We start from the raw sequence: 16,803 nt of genomic DNA on the forward strand, positions 1-16,803 counted from the left end.
AATTTTTTTAAGGATAAGGCCTAGGTGCATTAATAATGAACTCCAAAATGGCATTTGCTTAAGCCTTGGACTCTGGAGAAGTTAATGTTGCCCGTGGTCAAACTGACATGCTTCCCCGGGCGCCTGGTGATCTTTGATTCACAGAATTGAATTCACTGTCAGTTACTGTGCTCTGATCATTATTGTGTGATCACTGTGCCTTGAACTTGGTGGATAATTCTGACACCTGACCTGTGATGGGGATTAGATGTACTGAGAAATCCTATATTCCTGGATCAGGTTAGCACTTCGGGATGAGTGGGGATGCCAGTGTCTGAACTACGTCCTACTTGAGCAGCCTGGTGTCGAGTTCCGGTCTCTTGTAGGGGAAGGAAGGGTGGACGGAGGTCTTGGCTGAGGCTGGGCTGAGAGGTAAACCCGGCTGTCCCATGTGAGTGACTCTGAACTCACGGCCGCCCTTGGCCCCAGGCTGCCCACCTCCCTGGTCCCCTTCCCCGGCTCCTTGGTCTACTAGGGAGATCTGAGCCATCACCTCTTTCTCCCCCATAGACACACATGCCTCCCAGAGGCCCCAGGAGAAGTTCCATTTCTGTCTATCCTGTCACCATGAGGAGAGCCGGGGCCGGGGGACATCAGGCTCCTGTGTCATCGTGTGGCCAGGAAAAGGTCCCTTAGTGCAGGCAGCTCACCCACAGGGGAGGCAACAAGGGGTCTCCAGCATCATCTGGGGTGTGCTCAGCATCATAGCCATGGTGCGCCACGGAGAAGGCAGATAGTGCTGTGCAAGGGGGGCCTGGCTTTTGAGATTTGAGTGATGCTCCTGGGGTGTCGCTGGGCACTGGGCAAGAGGTCCCTACTTCCTGTTTCCTGTGGATCCCCGATTGGTGGTGCTGTGAATTCATTGCTCATCTCTGCATCGATCACTGGCATCCGCTCCTGTGGCTGCAGGGATGTGGCCTCAGTGCTGTGCCAGCTGCCCTGTGTCCTGACCCTAGGCCTAAGTCCTGAGCCCACGTCTGTGTGCTTCTAGACCTTGGTGTGGTGTCCGAGGGAGCGAGGCCCCTGCACCTAGTTGTGGCCTCTCCGTTGAACACTGTGGCTCCCCCGTTTTCTGGACTCCCTCACTTGTCCCGCCCAACCTGTCCTGGCCACCAAGGTGGTCCTACCACAGACTGATGAACACACCACACTCCCCACTTCAGAAACCATTCCAGGCTCCTAATTTTACATTAAAAGAAAAAAAAAAAAAAAAAAACCTCTCCGCTCCTTTTATGACTTTCAGTTCCCTTCCCAAACTGTCTCCTCCCCACTTATCTGATGCTGATGCCCGCCAGCCCTGTCCTGTCCTGCAGCCAGACTTGTCACTTGTCACTGGCCGTCTGCCTTCTCCCAAGCCTGTCCTCTGACTTGGATGCTCTTGTGCTATATTACTCTCTACTGAAAATCCTACGTGTCCTTCACGACTCAGCCCAGACGGTCTCTTCCATGAGCCCTTTGCTGCTCCTTGGGGTTGGAGTGGAAGGAGGCCACATTCCCCCGAGTGCCTGGTGCCTGATGGGCTGAATGAACGCATTTGTCACTTAGCCCTCCCGTCCCTGCGTGGAGGATACCAGTGTCCCCATTCTGGAGCCACAGGGGTGAGTCACCTGCCCAGAGTTACTCAGGAAGGTGGACAGTGACCTGGAGCCAAAGTCTGACCTCTTCCTCCAAAAGACAAATATCTTATAGCCATTTGCACCTCCATTTACTGTATTGTGTTTGTTATGGTCATTTCCCTACGTGAATGCCACAACCCCCAAGTGTCTTGGTGTGTTTTGCAGGGCCTGACGCAGAGGCATGGTCCTGCTCAGTGAGGACACTCAGTGTTTATAGGCTTCGTGTTTTTACTGAGATATAGTATCATCCTTTCGCTCATAATTGTGTGTGCCTGGAAGCAGATACAAGAGTTGTAATCATAGTAAAGGTTTAGATGTTAAATTAGGTGATACAACATAACATTTATTTCAGCTAAGTGATTTGTGTTGAGTCATACACAGTCATGAAAACATGTTTAATGTGTGCATGTGCATATGACAAAGATCAGCATTCTGCTAAAATGTCATATATGAAGTATTTGCTAAGGTAGTTTCTCTAAAACGGAGTTTGCTCAGGTGCAGGAGCCGTGCCGGCTGTGGGCATGGAGATGGCCACCGATGTCTGTGAGGCAGGTGGACGCAGCTGGACGGCACCCGTCTCCAGCGTCTCTCTGTCATTGCTCTGTCGTTTAACCTGTGGCGCCAGCCGGAGACCCCTCAGTAACGGCCTCTCTCTCTCTCTCTCTTCTGTTTGCAGAATCCCAGTGCACCCTCTGCGGGGAGCCAGAAGGTGAGTGTACTCGTCCGTACCACCCCTGCCTCCCGTGGGCATGGCGGGGGCTCCACGGTGGCTCATATGTTGTGTTGGACGGTGACAGACGGCGGTGAGGCGCGCCCAAGCGCGTGTTACAAATTGGAAGCATTCTTCAAGGTGTTTGATGGAAAATGGATAAAATCATCTGTGTGGTGTATGGGAGGAGGGTAGGGAGGAGGTAATTTCCCTAGGAAAGTGGAATCACGACCAAATTACAGCATTTTTCCTTTTTGTTTTGGATTTAGAGATTTTCATCTGGTTTCTCCGGGTAATAAATGCCAGCATTAGAAATACGTATTTCTTGGCTTTCAATATATTAGCAAAAGTCCTGATGAGCCTTCTATGAAATAGGACCTCAGAAAACCATTCCTTAGTATTAGTGACTAAATCTGAGAGACACAGCATGAACTTTGCTGGTGATCAGCAATATTAAACAATGAACGATAATTTGAATTTTATGTGTCTACAATACTTTTCAAAGTAGAGCTCCTGGGGGGCGCCTGGGCGGCGCAGTCAGTTAAGCGTCCGACTTCAACCAGGTCACGATCTCACGGTCTGTGAGTTCGAGCCCCGTGTCGGGCTCTGGGCTGATGGCTCAGAGCCTGGAGCCTGTTTCCGATTCTGTGTCTCCCTCTCTCTCTGCCCCTCGCCCGTTCATGCTCTGTCTCTCTCTGTCCCAAAAATAAATAAACGTTGAAAAAAAAATTAAAAAAAAAAAAGTAGAGCTCCTGGTTATATGATTTAACTATCTTCCAAAATTGTTAAGGCCAAAATCTGTCACATTTTTCAGTGTCATAATAAAAAATAAAATGTAGTCAGCACAGGACCTCCGCTAATGGGGGGATTGATTTCCGGGGTCAGAGCAGTAACTTCTCGCTTGGCGCAAAGCAGAAGCCTCACGATGGCCTCTGAAGTATGTCCACGACCCCAAAGTGACTGTGATAAGTGCACGGAGCTATGTAAGCATAGTCATATTCACTGGGAAGATTTTTACCCACAAGCTGAAAAAAAAAGTGAATATTGGGTTAACTTGGAAATTCCATCAAACACTCTTGTTTCTTCAGTTTTGTGGTTGAGATATGGCTAAGTTTTCAGAGTTCTTGCTGTGTTGTTTATGGAATTTATTACGCACAGATACGGCCGTGACAAAGTGCACTAAGTTAAAGTGTAAAGTCTTAAGTGTCACTGTTACAGAAAACACGCGACTTTGGACCCCTGGTGTTTCCAGGGTCACAGAAGAGTCGGGTGTCAGAGTCGGGGGTCGCAGAGGGCCCTCCGGGGCAGATTCCTGATGAGAGCGGCTGCCTCCTGACTGCTCTCCCAGGACCCCTCTCCCGGGTGCTGAGGGTGTGGTGGGTGCTGACAACGTTCTCCAGCGTGTCTGTGTCCTTCCGGCATTCGGAGATTCTATTCCTTCTCCTCGTACAATTTCTGTTGTCTTTCCCACGCCGGGAACGTGCGCGTCACGCGACTGCTCCCTGTGCACTCCCTTTGCCCACTCCCAACATATGCGCTTCTTGCTGAACGTTTTCCGTGTGCTCCGTGCTCTGGACAAACCCTGAGATATAAGAGAGCTGTACCTCGTGGCTTGTCCACGCCGCGTCGTGCTTTCTCGTCTGCTTGGCCCTGTTCACAGTGTCTGTCGTCTGCGGTCTGTGTGCGTCCTGTGGTCTTCAGCGATTTGCTGCTTCACGCTGTCCTGAAAGAGCAGATTTCGGTTGCCACAAATCGGTAGAGCTCACGTGGGAGGGTGCGGTTGAATCCAGGTGGTGTTGAATCAAGGGTGCGGTTGAATCAAGGTGGGAGTCCTCGCTCAGGGATAGGTGTCTGTGTGTTTCTGTGGACACCCGGGTCGTGGGACCCCGGGGCTGACCTCCACGCAGGGGCCTTCGGCACTGCGGGCTGGGGTGGGGTCCTTCACCTGGAGCGTCCCAGCCCCACCCTGTCCGACATCAGCCCTGTGTCTGCCCGTCCTGGACAGTCGCCCCTGTGCCCCCAGCAGCCTGCCGTTGCCTCACGTTCACATTACAGACATTGTCCATGCACACCCAAGGTGTCACGATGTCAGGAGAAGAGGGAAGAGATACGCCCTTAGTCTGGGGGCAGCTCCAGCTGTACATGTGAAACAAGACCTGCTTTACTCAAAGAACAATCCCAGTTGTCCAACCCCAGGAGACTGAGGGGCCGGGAGACTGAGGCCGAGCCTGTGGGGCCATGGGACAGGCTGCCGCCTGTCCCCCTCTCTGCGAGCCCAGTCTCTGCAGCCCATCAGCGTCTCAGATAGGCAAGCACGGTGTCCGTAGATCAGAGAAAGGGAGGGAAGATTTGATGGCATGGTCTCAGCTGGGCTTTACTTTTTGAAAGGCACTATCATGCATATTCATACATTTTTAAATCGTTTAAGTAATTAGTCTAAGTGAGAGCTGCCTGAGTGCAGTGAGTGGAATCAGAAATCAGTTTTTTTGTTCCGTAATTTCTTGCAGCTTCTATGAGTTAACTCATAAAGGCTGTTGCACAGAAAGGATCAGAGCCGGAGGCTGGTGCAGAACGCAGTCAGATCCGGGTGCACTGTGCTCATTCCATCCACAAGGTTAAGGCATCAACTCATTAAGCTTCTCTCTTTCTTGTCAGAAGGCTGTTAACAGTCTTTCTCTGCTAAACCAGTGAAGTGGGAAACACCTATTTGCATTTTAATGATTAGTTCTCTTGGAGGAAGCTAGTTCTTTGGGTTCAGATTGAATAATTAGCATTGTCTCAGATGATAATATCTGTCAGGCTGCCAGACTAGGAACAAAGTTTATGGGGTCCTGGAGACCTGAGGATGCCACAATTGGGGATCCCTGTTTCTCAGAGAACATACATTTGTAATTGTACATGAAATGTAGACCACAATTTCAGTATGCAAATTTGCTTATACTTTCTACCTTGCAAGGTTTCTGAGATTTGGATGACTATGTTCCCAACAGGAAAATGTTTAATGGAATTTCTTGTTACTTGTGGGTATCTTTCTTCCTAGCAAGAATATACAGACAGTTCAAGTCTGAAAGCTGCGAGGAGGGGCTGCAAGAAGGTGGAGGGGCTCCTTACTCAGCCAGACTCACCGTGCCATGGGCGCGGAGACGGTGACCATAGTGTTTTGCCACACTAGAGACCAATTTAAAAAAACAACAACGTTTAGAATCTGCTAAGGGCATTCTTGTTATAATAGTTAGCGATAGTCCTTGAGTAGTAAGACTGTCCCGATTTGTATCATGTTCTGAGTGGTTCCTGCTGTCTTTAGACACGGGAGTGGCTGCACTTTAACTGGCAAGATCACGCGGTCGGTCTATGTTGATGCTGCAAGCATGACAGAGGGCTTCGTGTGATATAACCCATCAGTTTGATGCAGGAAAATACTTGAAGAGTATATGATCCTTTCAGACCTTATTGACGGACACATGATAACACTTGCTTTTTAACCAGACCACAGGGAACGTTGCCTAGAACCACACACGTCAATTCCTGGACACGCCTGTTTGTTTACTTTTTTATGCTTCAATTTGCTCTCCCAGCAAATAGATTTTCTGATATGGAAAGACAGATAATGGTGCCTACAAGGGTTTAGGAAGACTGATTAGAGACCCCTGCAATGGAATAACAGTGCCTTCCATCTACATTACTTAACCCAATTAAAACTAAGGAATAAATTGAGCTACTTATATAAATTTGGTGCCAAGGAATAATGCTGCAAAAACGTTTGAATGGGTTTTAGCCTGAAAGACTTTTAGCGATACTTGCCCTAAGAGCCAAAGTAGACCATTTATGGAGGCATCGATATATAGTAGATTATTTGGAAAATGTTGTTTATAAAAATTCTGGTCCCAGAGCAAAATTCAAGTTAAAAGAAAAAACCCCACAAAATAAGAGACTTTCTTTTAAAATCTGTTTTGTTTTCTACTTTGATCATTTCAGGACACAAATTGCATACTGCTTTTAGAATTTTGGACAGACATACAGACTATTATATTTCACTATGAATAGAAGGAACCTGATGAGGTTTTGGGGTGATGGTGGGGTGATGGGGTCCAGAGAAAGAATTCTTGAAGACATTTGTGATGCAAAAAGATGATTTTATTAAAGCACAGGGGCAGGACCTGTGGGCAGGAAGAGCTGCCCTGGGACGCTGAAGAGAGGCTGGTTATATACTAATGGAAATAAAGTCCAGGGGAAGTTTGCAATGAGATTTTCACACATTCTAGAAGACTCCCAGGATCCCAGATGCCTAGTTATTGTCAAGCTAAGGTTGTTTTCCCTCCAGCAGAGATTAGCATTAAGACATGCTAAGTTCCTGGAGAAACATTTTGCTCTGCTGGCCCCAAGTATCTATCAATGGGCTGCAGGTTATAAGGACATTTAGTTTTATCTGCCATTTCCTTCTGCCTTTGTTTCCACATCACTATGGAGGGTGATGTTGGGGCTCCAGGAAACTGAGTCTGTAGGTTTCTGGAGATGAGGCTGTTGATCAGATTGCCTTTTTCTTGTAATTTACTAAGATATTTGTAAACTATGGAGACCCATGTCCTGCATGACTGTGATCTCTGTCGGTTAGTCCTTTGTTTTCTTTCCTCTCTTTTGTCCTTGGGCAGCCAGGAGAGCCTGAGGAATGTCACACACATCCCACCTGTGGGGGTGGTGGGGCTAGCTTGTACTTTGTCCTCAGCCCACCACAGGCTCCCTCGTCAGAACCCAAGCTACCTCTTCTCTTCCTCACTCATGGCAAAGAAAAAGTAGAAAATGTTTCCTGGATTTACTAGCATTCTGTTCTTGATGTTTTATTTGTTTATTTATTTATTCTTAAATGTTTATTTTATTTTTGAGAGAGACAGACAGAATGCGAGTGGGTTAGGGGCAGAGAGAGAGAGGGAGACACAGAATCCGATGCAGGCTCCAGGCTTTGAGCTGTCAGCACAGAGCCTGACGTGGGGCTCGAACTCACGAGCTGTGAGATCGTGGCCTGAGCTGAAGTCGGACGCTCAACCAACTGAGCCACCCAGGCGCCCCTGTTCTTGATTTTTTAATATAAGTGTTGAAGATTTGTCTCCCAAATGACTCCAAACACCGTAAAACTTCCATTCTGTTTTTGCGCCGTAATTGAGTAGATATCTTCCTAAGATTTTGGGATCTCTCAGCAATTGGAGAAAAATAGGAAGGCTGCTTTTCAAGGCCTGGGCATCATAGGTTTGAAAAGAAATGTTTTGGCCCCACCTCTGCGCTCACGGAAGCCGAGCGCGTCAGCGCCTCACCTGTAGCTGCTGCCCTGTCTTGTGTGCAGATCAGACCTCTTTAATTGTATGCTTTGGGTAAAAATGGTCTTTTCTGATTGCTATTCTTGGAGGTTTGTGGAAGATAACCAGCATTTAGTAAGTTCTGAACATGTGCCAGGCACTGGAGAAAAAATCAGCGTTGCTTAGGAACCGAAGAATTCAACTGGTTTTTGAGAGAAAACAGAATCCCATTCCAGCCGATCTGTGTTCCGGGACCTTCGGATGGTTAGTGTTTTAGTACAAATCAGAACATCCTGTTGAGGATACAAGAAGGAAAACTGTTGGTCTCACCAGGTTAGGATGGAGGGTGGCAGGAGCTCTTCTCGTCGTGTCGTAAACACACCCGACCGTGCAGCAGGTCAGAGCTGCTTTGGGTGTGTACCTGAGCTTGAGTGGAGGCAGGCAAAGCTCTGGGCCCCAGATAAGAAACACTTTTAAACCAGAGGAGAGGCAAGACTCAAGCCGCAGTAGCCCCTGAGAAATAAAACCCAGAGGGGGTGCTGGGATGGGTGGGGGCAGAACAGCCTGGCAGGTGTGGGGTGCAGGTGCTGGGACCCTGCCCCGGAGTGAAACTGCAGAATCTCAACAGGTTTCCCCGTGTGAGAGAAGACTAGAGAACCCTGACCTAGAAGGCATAGAGGAAGCCCAGCACGGTTCCAGGGTCATGGGAAGAGTATAAAGTTACCAGCAAGGAATGCACACTCCAGGCGTGGACGTGAGATCTGAGCCCCCGCGCCTGTGTGCCACAGAAGGCCACTTGGTGAAATAGATGTGAAAATCGTTCCCAAATCAGTTACGGTTCTGTCAGAACCTGAGAGCCACGGTGGGATCAAAATCACAAATTATCTACGGAATCGTTGACAACATGGGACTCCCCCTTTCCTAAAAACAAACAAAAAAAACCACTTTAGATAAACAAGCATACAAAAAACGATTTTAACCCACGTAAAGAAAGCTTAAGGGGATGAGAACACATACGCACACCCGTTTTGGGTCCCTACCTGGGGACATAGGGCTCCGTGAGTTCATTCTGGACGTGGAAGGAGTTTCTGCAGTGCAGTGGGCAGAGGAAGGAGAGCAGTGTGTGGGGAGCATGCACATGTGCGTGTGAGTGTGTCTGTGTGTGTGGGCATGTGTGCCTATATATATATCTGTACGTGTGTATATGTGTGTGCGTGAGCATGTGTGAGGCGAACGTGGAGAAAGACATGAGGAGTGGCCTACGTTTGTTATCTTGGCAGAGGTTAGGGTTTGCATGGATGGGGGGAGAGGGGCACGTGATACTTTTCATTAAAGACAGAGAAGTCCAGGAGCAGACTTGAAGGTCAGCCCCAGCACCATCTGCGATAAGCCCCGCGTCCTTCCCATCAGACACCCTCTGTTGTGCCTCGTCTTATGCTCCATACAAGGTCCTTCTCCACGGATGCCTGTCAGAGCCTGATGTGCCTTGGGCCCGTGACGGGCCACCACGAGCAGAGGGGCCGTGTCGTTCTCATCTCCACAGCCGGGGGTGCACCTCACAGTTGTGTGTTTCTGAGCCAAATGCATAAAACTGACCACTCCGATATCTGGTCTCATTACCGACGGAGGCAGTTTTGTCAGCCGCGCTTAGAATCAGAGGTGAGGCCACAGCTACTAAATATGATAAAATAGAGTGAACGTGGGGATGAGTTACATAGACCATCTGGTGTCTGAGACTCGGTCACAATTATGCATTTATGCAGAATGATATAAAATGCACAAATGAACCCTAATTTGCACATTTCTATTTTTTTTAGATTATTCAATATCTGAGATTCAGGCATTCAGCTGGCGCTGAAGCAATTTTACCTCATTAATGTGCTCAAGGAATAAGTAAATGCTCTATCTTTCTGGTCACCGACCAATTTAAATATCAGGTTGCAGATTTAGTATGTTTAGGTAAAGTACTGTCTATTTTCTTGTTGCTAAACTCATGACTATTGGCTGCATTTTGAAGCATATTCGGAAGAGAAAGTACAGATGGAATATGTGCAGTCCAACGGAGAGGACGAGCCGACTGGAGCCCCCTGGAATTGAAAATAGGTCGTCTTCAGTTCCGGAGAAGGGCTAACGAGAGAAGTTTCACATGAGGACAGGGTCCGCCGTTCATCTTCCACGTTGGGATGTTGCCTGTCGGAAAGGAAGAGTTTGTTGTCAAATTTGAGTCTCGTCCATGCTCTCATGATGTGGGCATGAAATACCCCACACGCGGTGTCTTGGGTTGGTCTGCCTCGAGCCCCGTGTCCCTAAGAGAGCCCTTGCGGCTCCTGGAGCTCCAGGAATGAGAGGCTGAGTGGCTCCTGGTCCCGATAACAACGTGTCCACACAGAGGTTATATTATCTCCGCAGATTACTCGTTTTCCCCTAGTGGCTAACCGCGTGATTTAGGCTAGCCCCTGGCAAACACGGTGGGGATGCCGTGGGGAGGCTCGTTCTGGGTTGGCGGGTACCACCACGGCCCACGGACAAGCAGGCATCTGTGTGCCTTGCGCCTGCGGGCTGGGAGAGCTTCGTGGGCCAACAGCCTGTGTAGATGCGCCCTTCTGCAGTGCGGCCCTGCTGTCGGCCTGAGAGGGGTCCTGACCCTTGATACAACCAGGCCTCAACTTCTGGGGCCTCCGACTCACTTCCTGCTGGGCAGGCTGTCACCCAGCCTGTCTGTCCGCGGCGTCTTCAGAGGAGAGGACATAAGCCCGAGGTCAGGCCGGCGACCTCTCTTGCACACACCCGTGTTCTAGCTCATACACGTGACTGGGTTTTAGATAGCACGCATCTTTTTAAGTGGCTGACAGAAAGGAGAAACCATTTTCTCCGAAAGCCCTTGTTATGATTAGTGATATGTATTCCTAATTTCGCTTTCCTCTCTGATTGTTGCATCTCATTAGCTACGCATGAATCATAAATGCCTGGGGATTTTGCAGCATCGGCCTCCGTGTGCCAGCCTCGGAGGGGAACGTCCGACATGCAGTTAGTGTGCGTCCCCCCCCCACCCAGCCTCCCATCCGATGGCCCAGGGCTCGCTGTGGGTCTGGACATCAGCCCCGTGCTTTGTGGGCCCACAGACGTGGGCAGGGTGCTTGCCCAGGATGAGGTCACCGTGGCAAGGCCAGCAGCATTCTGGGAAGCACAAAAGCAAGCTGGGTCTAGGACTCCTTTTTCTGAAAAGAAATGAGCCAAAGTTCTTTCTTGGTGGGGTTGTTGAGGGGCTCACGTGAAATGACATGTGTGGAAGGACTTGCAGATCTTAAAATCCATGCGTTCCTGGGTTGGGGAGAGTTTTTAGGAATGGCCTCACCTGTAAACATGCCACAGATGATGGACTTTCCCCTTTTCTCCCTTAGACAGGCCATCATCCCCTCTGAGCTCAGCTCACAGCGGACCCTCATACAAAGCCTTCCCCTGGGGAGCAAGGGTGGTTTTACAGTTTATAAATTATGCGGGCCTCGACTCCCCAACATGGGCGGCGGTGTGTGGGCCGGGATGCCGGATGCACAGGACTGGGAACCAGCTACTTGGATGTACGTGCAAGGTGACTTTGGTCGGGAGAAGTCACACTTGTCAGAACATGTCTGTCAGGCTAGAAATGTATGGAAAGGTGGACACACAGTGTGGCACCTCAGTGCATATGTTATTCATTGTCAAGACTTCGACGAATAAGATACGAAATCACTGCTTTTGCTCTAAAACATAGTTTTGAAATACATGTCTACTATGTGGACTCCTGCCTTCTATCTAAGGTTACTGAGTTTCTGGGGAGAGATCGAGGCTCTGAGTCTGGTAGAAAGGGAGTCGGCAGGAACCAGGAGCCCCTGTCCCAGCATTTGCTGTTAATTCGGAGTGTGGGCTTTCAGTAGCACTCAACCCCGTGGGCACGAGTTCTCACCCGGAAACGCTCCGCGTCTTACAGTTGTGTGTCTGCACATGTGTGTATGCTTGCACAGTGAAGTCTGCCTTCAGAGGCTGGCTGCTATTTTCTGGGTGCTCTGCATACGCACAAGTTGGTTTCCATGACGCTGTGCATCATTGACCTGCTGTTTAGCGAAACTCTGTGTTTTATTATTAGACGTGACGCGAACAAGGCAGATGGGAACCAGTCTTTCAAAATTGTGTTGAGGGATGAGCCACGTCCCATTATGCCCACTCACGTTCCTCCCCCACATCTTTGCAAAGTCCGCGGTGGTTAATTTTGGCAGATTACCTGCTACCGGAGTAAAAAGTTATCAATTAAATGAACGAGTGAGAAATGTACAAATGAAAATGTGTGAAGAGGTTAAAAAAGACCACACGTTAAGGAGACAGAACTAGAACTAAACAGATTTTTGTGCAAATCTTGCTGTCTCCCCTTAGAACCTGCAGACCTTGAACAAATCATGTAACGTCACAGAGTCTGAAGTCCTCCTGTATAGAGTGGGTAAGACGGTACCCTCATCTCAAGGCCGTTCTGAAAATGACAGTGTTGAGCATAGTGCCTGGTGCAGAGTGGGGACTCAGGGAGGTGTGTGCTGTATTTTGCTGCTTACTTCTTTGTTCGGGTGTTGATTCCATTTCTGTGGTTTGCATTGGTGTCTGCCAGGCATTATTATCCTAGGTATCGGGGACGTGCCCGGCTATGCATCTAAAGAAAACGTAAGAATTAAAACGATAGTCGTAATAGTTACAAGCACACCAGTAGTGGCATTGTAGCGATAATGATAATCAATGTGGTCTTGCGAAAAGTGGTTCTCACGTGCAGTCAGACTTTGCATATGAATGATTTCTATCCAGGCTTCTTTGGCTCAGAAGGCAAAGAGGGACTTTGGGGTAAGGAGAGAACAGAAGAGAGAGGGAGGGCTCTTTTTTTGTCTCTCACGTTTTAGGAGTCTTGTGAGACATAGCTGTAGAAACCTTTCTTGTCTGTCTGCAATGGCAGTTTCTCATCCCAGTTGGAAACCAAGAGCCCACGGCCGATAGGTAGGTCACTGTACCTGCAATGTCTGCATTAGTGCCTGGCAGGTAGTAGGAGCACAGAGGAGATTTGTGAACTCGCGGTCAGGCTAACACACCACTGACTCGCTGACCAAAGCACAGGGAATTGTACAGAGTAGGTACTTCCCAGGTGCATTATCCTGATTCTGTTAAAGCCTGGAGAGAGAAGTAGAGAATCTTCACACACGGGTGGACCTTGTACCAGCCCTTCAGCATTGTCGTAATGAGCGCTTGAACTGGGAGAGGTATACGGTGGGAGGCGACTGGAAGGAAGAGAGAACAGGGTCACGATTTGCCTTGAGAAATTGCTCAGGACTCCTGAGCAAAATGTAAATTTTATTTTGAGTCCTTGTGGGGATGATTCGGTGGGAATTCTTGGGAATATAATTAAGAGCAGTCCTTAGAGGGACAAACTAAACCAACATTGAGGAATGTTCCAGAGCGTTGACATGGATTCCACGTTGCTGCTGACAAATTTGAGTGGTTTATATACAGAAAGCTGACCTAAGATGGCTCTTCCAACAGACACGCTTCTTACTGCTCTTGAACAATGAAGTTATAATGATGTTGGTATTCTCCATTTTCCCAAATTCTAAAATAGTTACTTAGGTATTGCAAGGCGAAAAAAGGAAAGTTAATGTGATGACAGATGCTACTGAAACACCCCAGTTTAAGATACAATGTAAGATGTATCATATGTGTGCAATTAGCATTTCCTCCCAGGTTTTGCCATTGAAGCGCTAAGTTCATGTAGATCAATATATGGAGAGTGTCTGATGTGTGAGGGAGGTGAGCCAGGTGACAAGGGCTTCAGACCAATGACGTCTAGTGGAGAAAGAAAGGCATGCGCATCGTATAAATCCCATAACATTTTAAACTTTGTGTTATAGTAGTGTCGGAGAAGAAGTAAATAATGTCACTGTGGGAAGGAGTCATCAAATTATGAGCACTGGATGTGGGAAAAGTGTCTGAAATAAATGATGAGCTGGACCCCAGAAGAAGACAAGGCTTGGGAAGCATGGTGTTGAGGTTTGAGGGGTCTGTGGGACTCAGGTTTTGGGGGGGGGGGCGACTTTCCATGTCACCCTGCAGATTTTTTTTCCTGCATCTCTTGAAGACAGACCAGGAGCCATAGGCCTGTCACAAGCCCACAACTATATGCAGAACTTTTGGAAGTGTCTGTAAATTCCTTAGGGACAAAAGGATACATCATTTTTGTCAATTTCTCATGGAGATTTAGGACCATGAAAAGGTAAAAAGAACAGCTCTCTTGCTCTTTCCAGGGAAACCTGGAAGGAAAAATCACAGTTTATCAACATTTCAGTGCTACAGGTTTTGTCTCTGACAAAATCCACCTGGCCCCTGGGAAGTGACCTTGGTTCTGCTTCTGGATTCCTACTCAGGGCCAGCCTTTATGATAAGAATGAGTAGATGACAGCTCCGGAGAGCTGCGGGGGCGGGGGGCAGCGCATACGTGGAAGGGACTTGCCAGGCTGGATGGTACAGTTGGGTGAGTTTAGAGACAGGACTTCACCCTAACACCAAATCCTGATTAACTCCGGTTCCGAGGAATCGGGCGAGGACTAACAGGCAGCAACAGGAAGCTCCCTGGATTGTGCAGTCACCAACCTGCCCAGTGCTTGCTTGGGGAGCGTGAGGCAGTGATCAGGGGCTCCCGTGTCACACACTGCGCCGCAGCTTGTGGCGACACACAGGGTCCTGGACGGTCTCCCATCTTGATCTTGCTCGACTGGTCTTCTGACTTTAAGTATACCTGGTGCCGCTTACCTAGGTTTACACCTGAGGTGGAGGACCGGCCCATCCAGCCACCACGGGTGGATGCAAGCGCAGACGGAAGCGGGCAGGTGGCGCGGGAGAGCGGTGACGTGCTGGCCTTTCAGCCTCGCCGTGGCTCCGCCATCCTTTCCGGAGGCACCCTAGCTTTGCGTGGACGCTGGAGTCCGCTGCACAAAGGCATCGGTCTGCATGTGAATTTAATCCAGGTTCTCCAGCCAGTGTGAAGGTGTCCACTCAGAAGCTGTTTGTACTGAGCTGGGATGTATACCGCATGTGAAATTAAGATAGACGTGCTGTAGAATCCCCAGTGAGGGAGAAAGGATTCTGTTCAAAGATGAGGCTGGAGAGACATGGATGTGATTCCAAGTGGGAAACTTGCGATGAATTGTTGATACCTTTGTGTGAGACTGAGGGGCTGTTCTGACCTTGGACTGTGGGCCAGATACTAATCAGCGCAACTTCCGGTTCGGGGCAGGCACTCGTCAGTACAACTTCCGGCTTGGGGCAGATACTCATCAGTACAGCTTCCGGTTTGGGGCAGGTACTCACCAGTCAGTACAACGTCCGGTTCGGGGCAGATACTCATCAGTACAACTTCCGGTTCGGGCGGCTACTCATCAGTACAACTTCCCGTTTGGGGCGCATGCTTATCAGTACAACTTCCCGTTTAGGGCAGCAACTTACAAGTACAACTTCTGGTTTGGAAATCAGCTGGGAACCCGTCAGTCAGCAGCCAGCTCTCAAGTATGAGAGACAAAGTCACGTACTAGGCTGTGGTGCCCCAGCATGATAGCCCTGCTTGTCACTTCCCGCTCCACATGAGTTACGTGTGTTTTTACATTTATGGAGAGTGCATTTCTGAATTATGTTTTAATTTATGTAAGAGAGTAGATTAAAAGTGAACTGTTCTTTCCCCAAATGTCAGCGTGCTGAACATGTGCGCGCGCGCTCATGTAAACAGGAATAGCGCAACATCTGTAAACACATAAAACATACGATAAGTGTCTTTGGATTTATTTTCTGAGGTAGTTGTTTTTACTTTTATTTATTTATTTATTTATTTATTTATTTATTTATTTATTTATGATGTTTGTTTATTTTTGACAGAGAGAGAGAGAGAGAAAGCAGGGGAGGAGCAGAGAGAGAGAGGGAGACACAGAATCTGAAGCAGGCTCCAGTCCCTGAGCTGTCAGCACAGAGCCCGACGCAGGGCTCGAACCCACAGACCATGAGATCATGACCTAAGCTGATGTCAGAGGCTGACCCGACTGAGCCACCTAGGCGCCCACTTTTATTTTTTAAAACAGTGATTCAGCTCCATTAAAACTAAGAATTTACACCAAATATTCAGGCTGCTGACAAGAGCAGAGAAGTAACTCCCTTGCTCTTAATTTTCTAACTTAAAAATTCTCTGTATTTCTTTAATTTCCTCCTTAGAAAACTTCTATTAAATATTTTCCATGACTCCTTCCTTCTACAGCAATGATAATTGTAGCAGCCACGACTGGGTGCTGTCTGCTGTATTGTGGTCAGAATGCCCATCTGTTTGATTTGCTCCTCTCTGCTTACTTCTTATTTGCCACCATAAATACATCAGTAAAGTTGCCAGCTCAGTCTTCCGTGACCTGTGAGAGATCAGACCTGAATCTGGAGGCCTCTGACTACAACACCAGGCTCTGATATGTTCCTGAATCACCCAGAAGCAGCTGCGGTGTGATACGTACACACATGATTTGGTCATGGTATTAAGGATGGGGGAGAGGGGGGACCTTAAAGATCATGGGGTCCAAACCCCTCAGTTTTCAGTAAGTCAATGGGTTCCGAGAGGCAAAGTGCCAGCTGCAAGTCAGAGTGCTAGCTCATGGAGCAGGTAGAAGCAAGCACACTTTGTAGCTTGTGGCAGAAGATGTGGAACAAGAAAAGCAGCACCGTGATAGGTCTGTGCCCCAGATGCCGCAGGGAGCGTGCGGACATCACGCTCACCGAGATGCCTGGACAGTAGCGCGGATTCGCTTCTCTGTGAGACTCTAAATTCCATGCGCCGTGAAAGTCATCAGAGCATCATTTTCATGTGGATGAAATTACGTTTCCTTGTCAGATATTTATGGAGACATGAGGCCAGAAAGGTCATGCAAAGCCTCTGCTGATGAGAAGTTCCTAAGGAAAGGGTCAGAGTGGATGACTGCCATTCTGGGGCTTTACCCCCAATCCAAAAAGAGAAGGGCAAAGGAAATTCTGTATAGAATAAAGATTTTTAGAGAACTGTGGAAGGACTAAAATAAAATATGCTTTTTGTAAAATCAATATTACTCTTTAGAAGCATCCATCC

At 48.4% G+C, this 16,803-nt stretch overlaps 1 protein-coding gene across 8 annotated transcripts in view; it reads left to right on the forward strand.

Moving 5' to 3' along the window:
* The window catches only part of DLGAP2 (DLG associated protein 2), a 788,462-nt gene that overhangs the window by 440,649 nt on the left and 331,010 nt on the right, over positions 1-16,803 (forward strand). For all 8 annotated transcript variants that reach the window (XM_040489789.1, XM_040489787.1, XM_040489792.1 and 5 more), the window contains one exon: positions 2,332-2,364. In XM_040489789.1, the coding sequence (XP_040345723.1) occupies positions 2,332-2,364 (33 nt within the window). The remainder of the gene's footprint in view (positions 1-2,331; positions 2,365-16,803) is intronic.

The sequence above is a fragment of the Herpailurus yagouaroundi genome, unplaced genomic scaffold (assembly GCF_014898765.1).
Source record: "Herpailurus yagouaroundi ecotype Mexico unplaced genomic scaffold, PumYag 181, whole genome shotgun sequence".
NCBI classification, from domain to species: domain Eukaryota; kingdom Metazoa; phylum Chordata; class Mammalia; order Carnivora; family Felidae; genus Herpailurus; species Herpailurus yagouaroundi.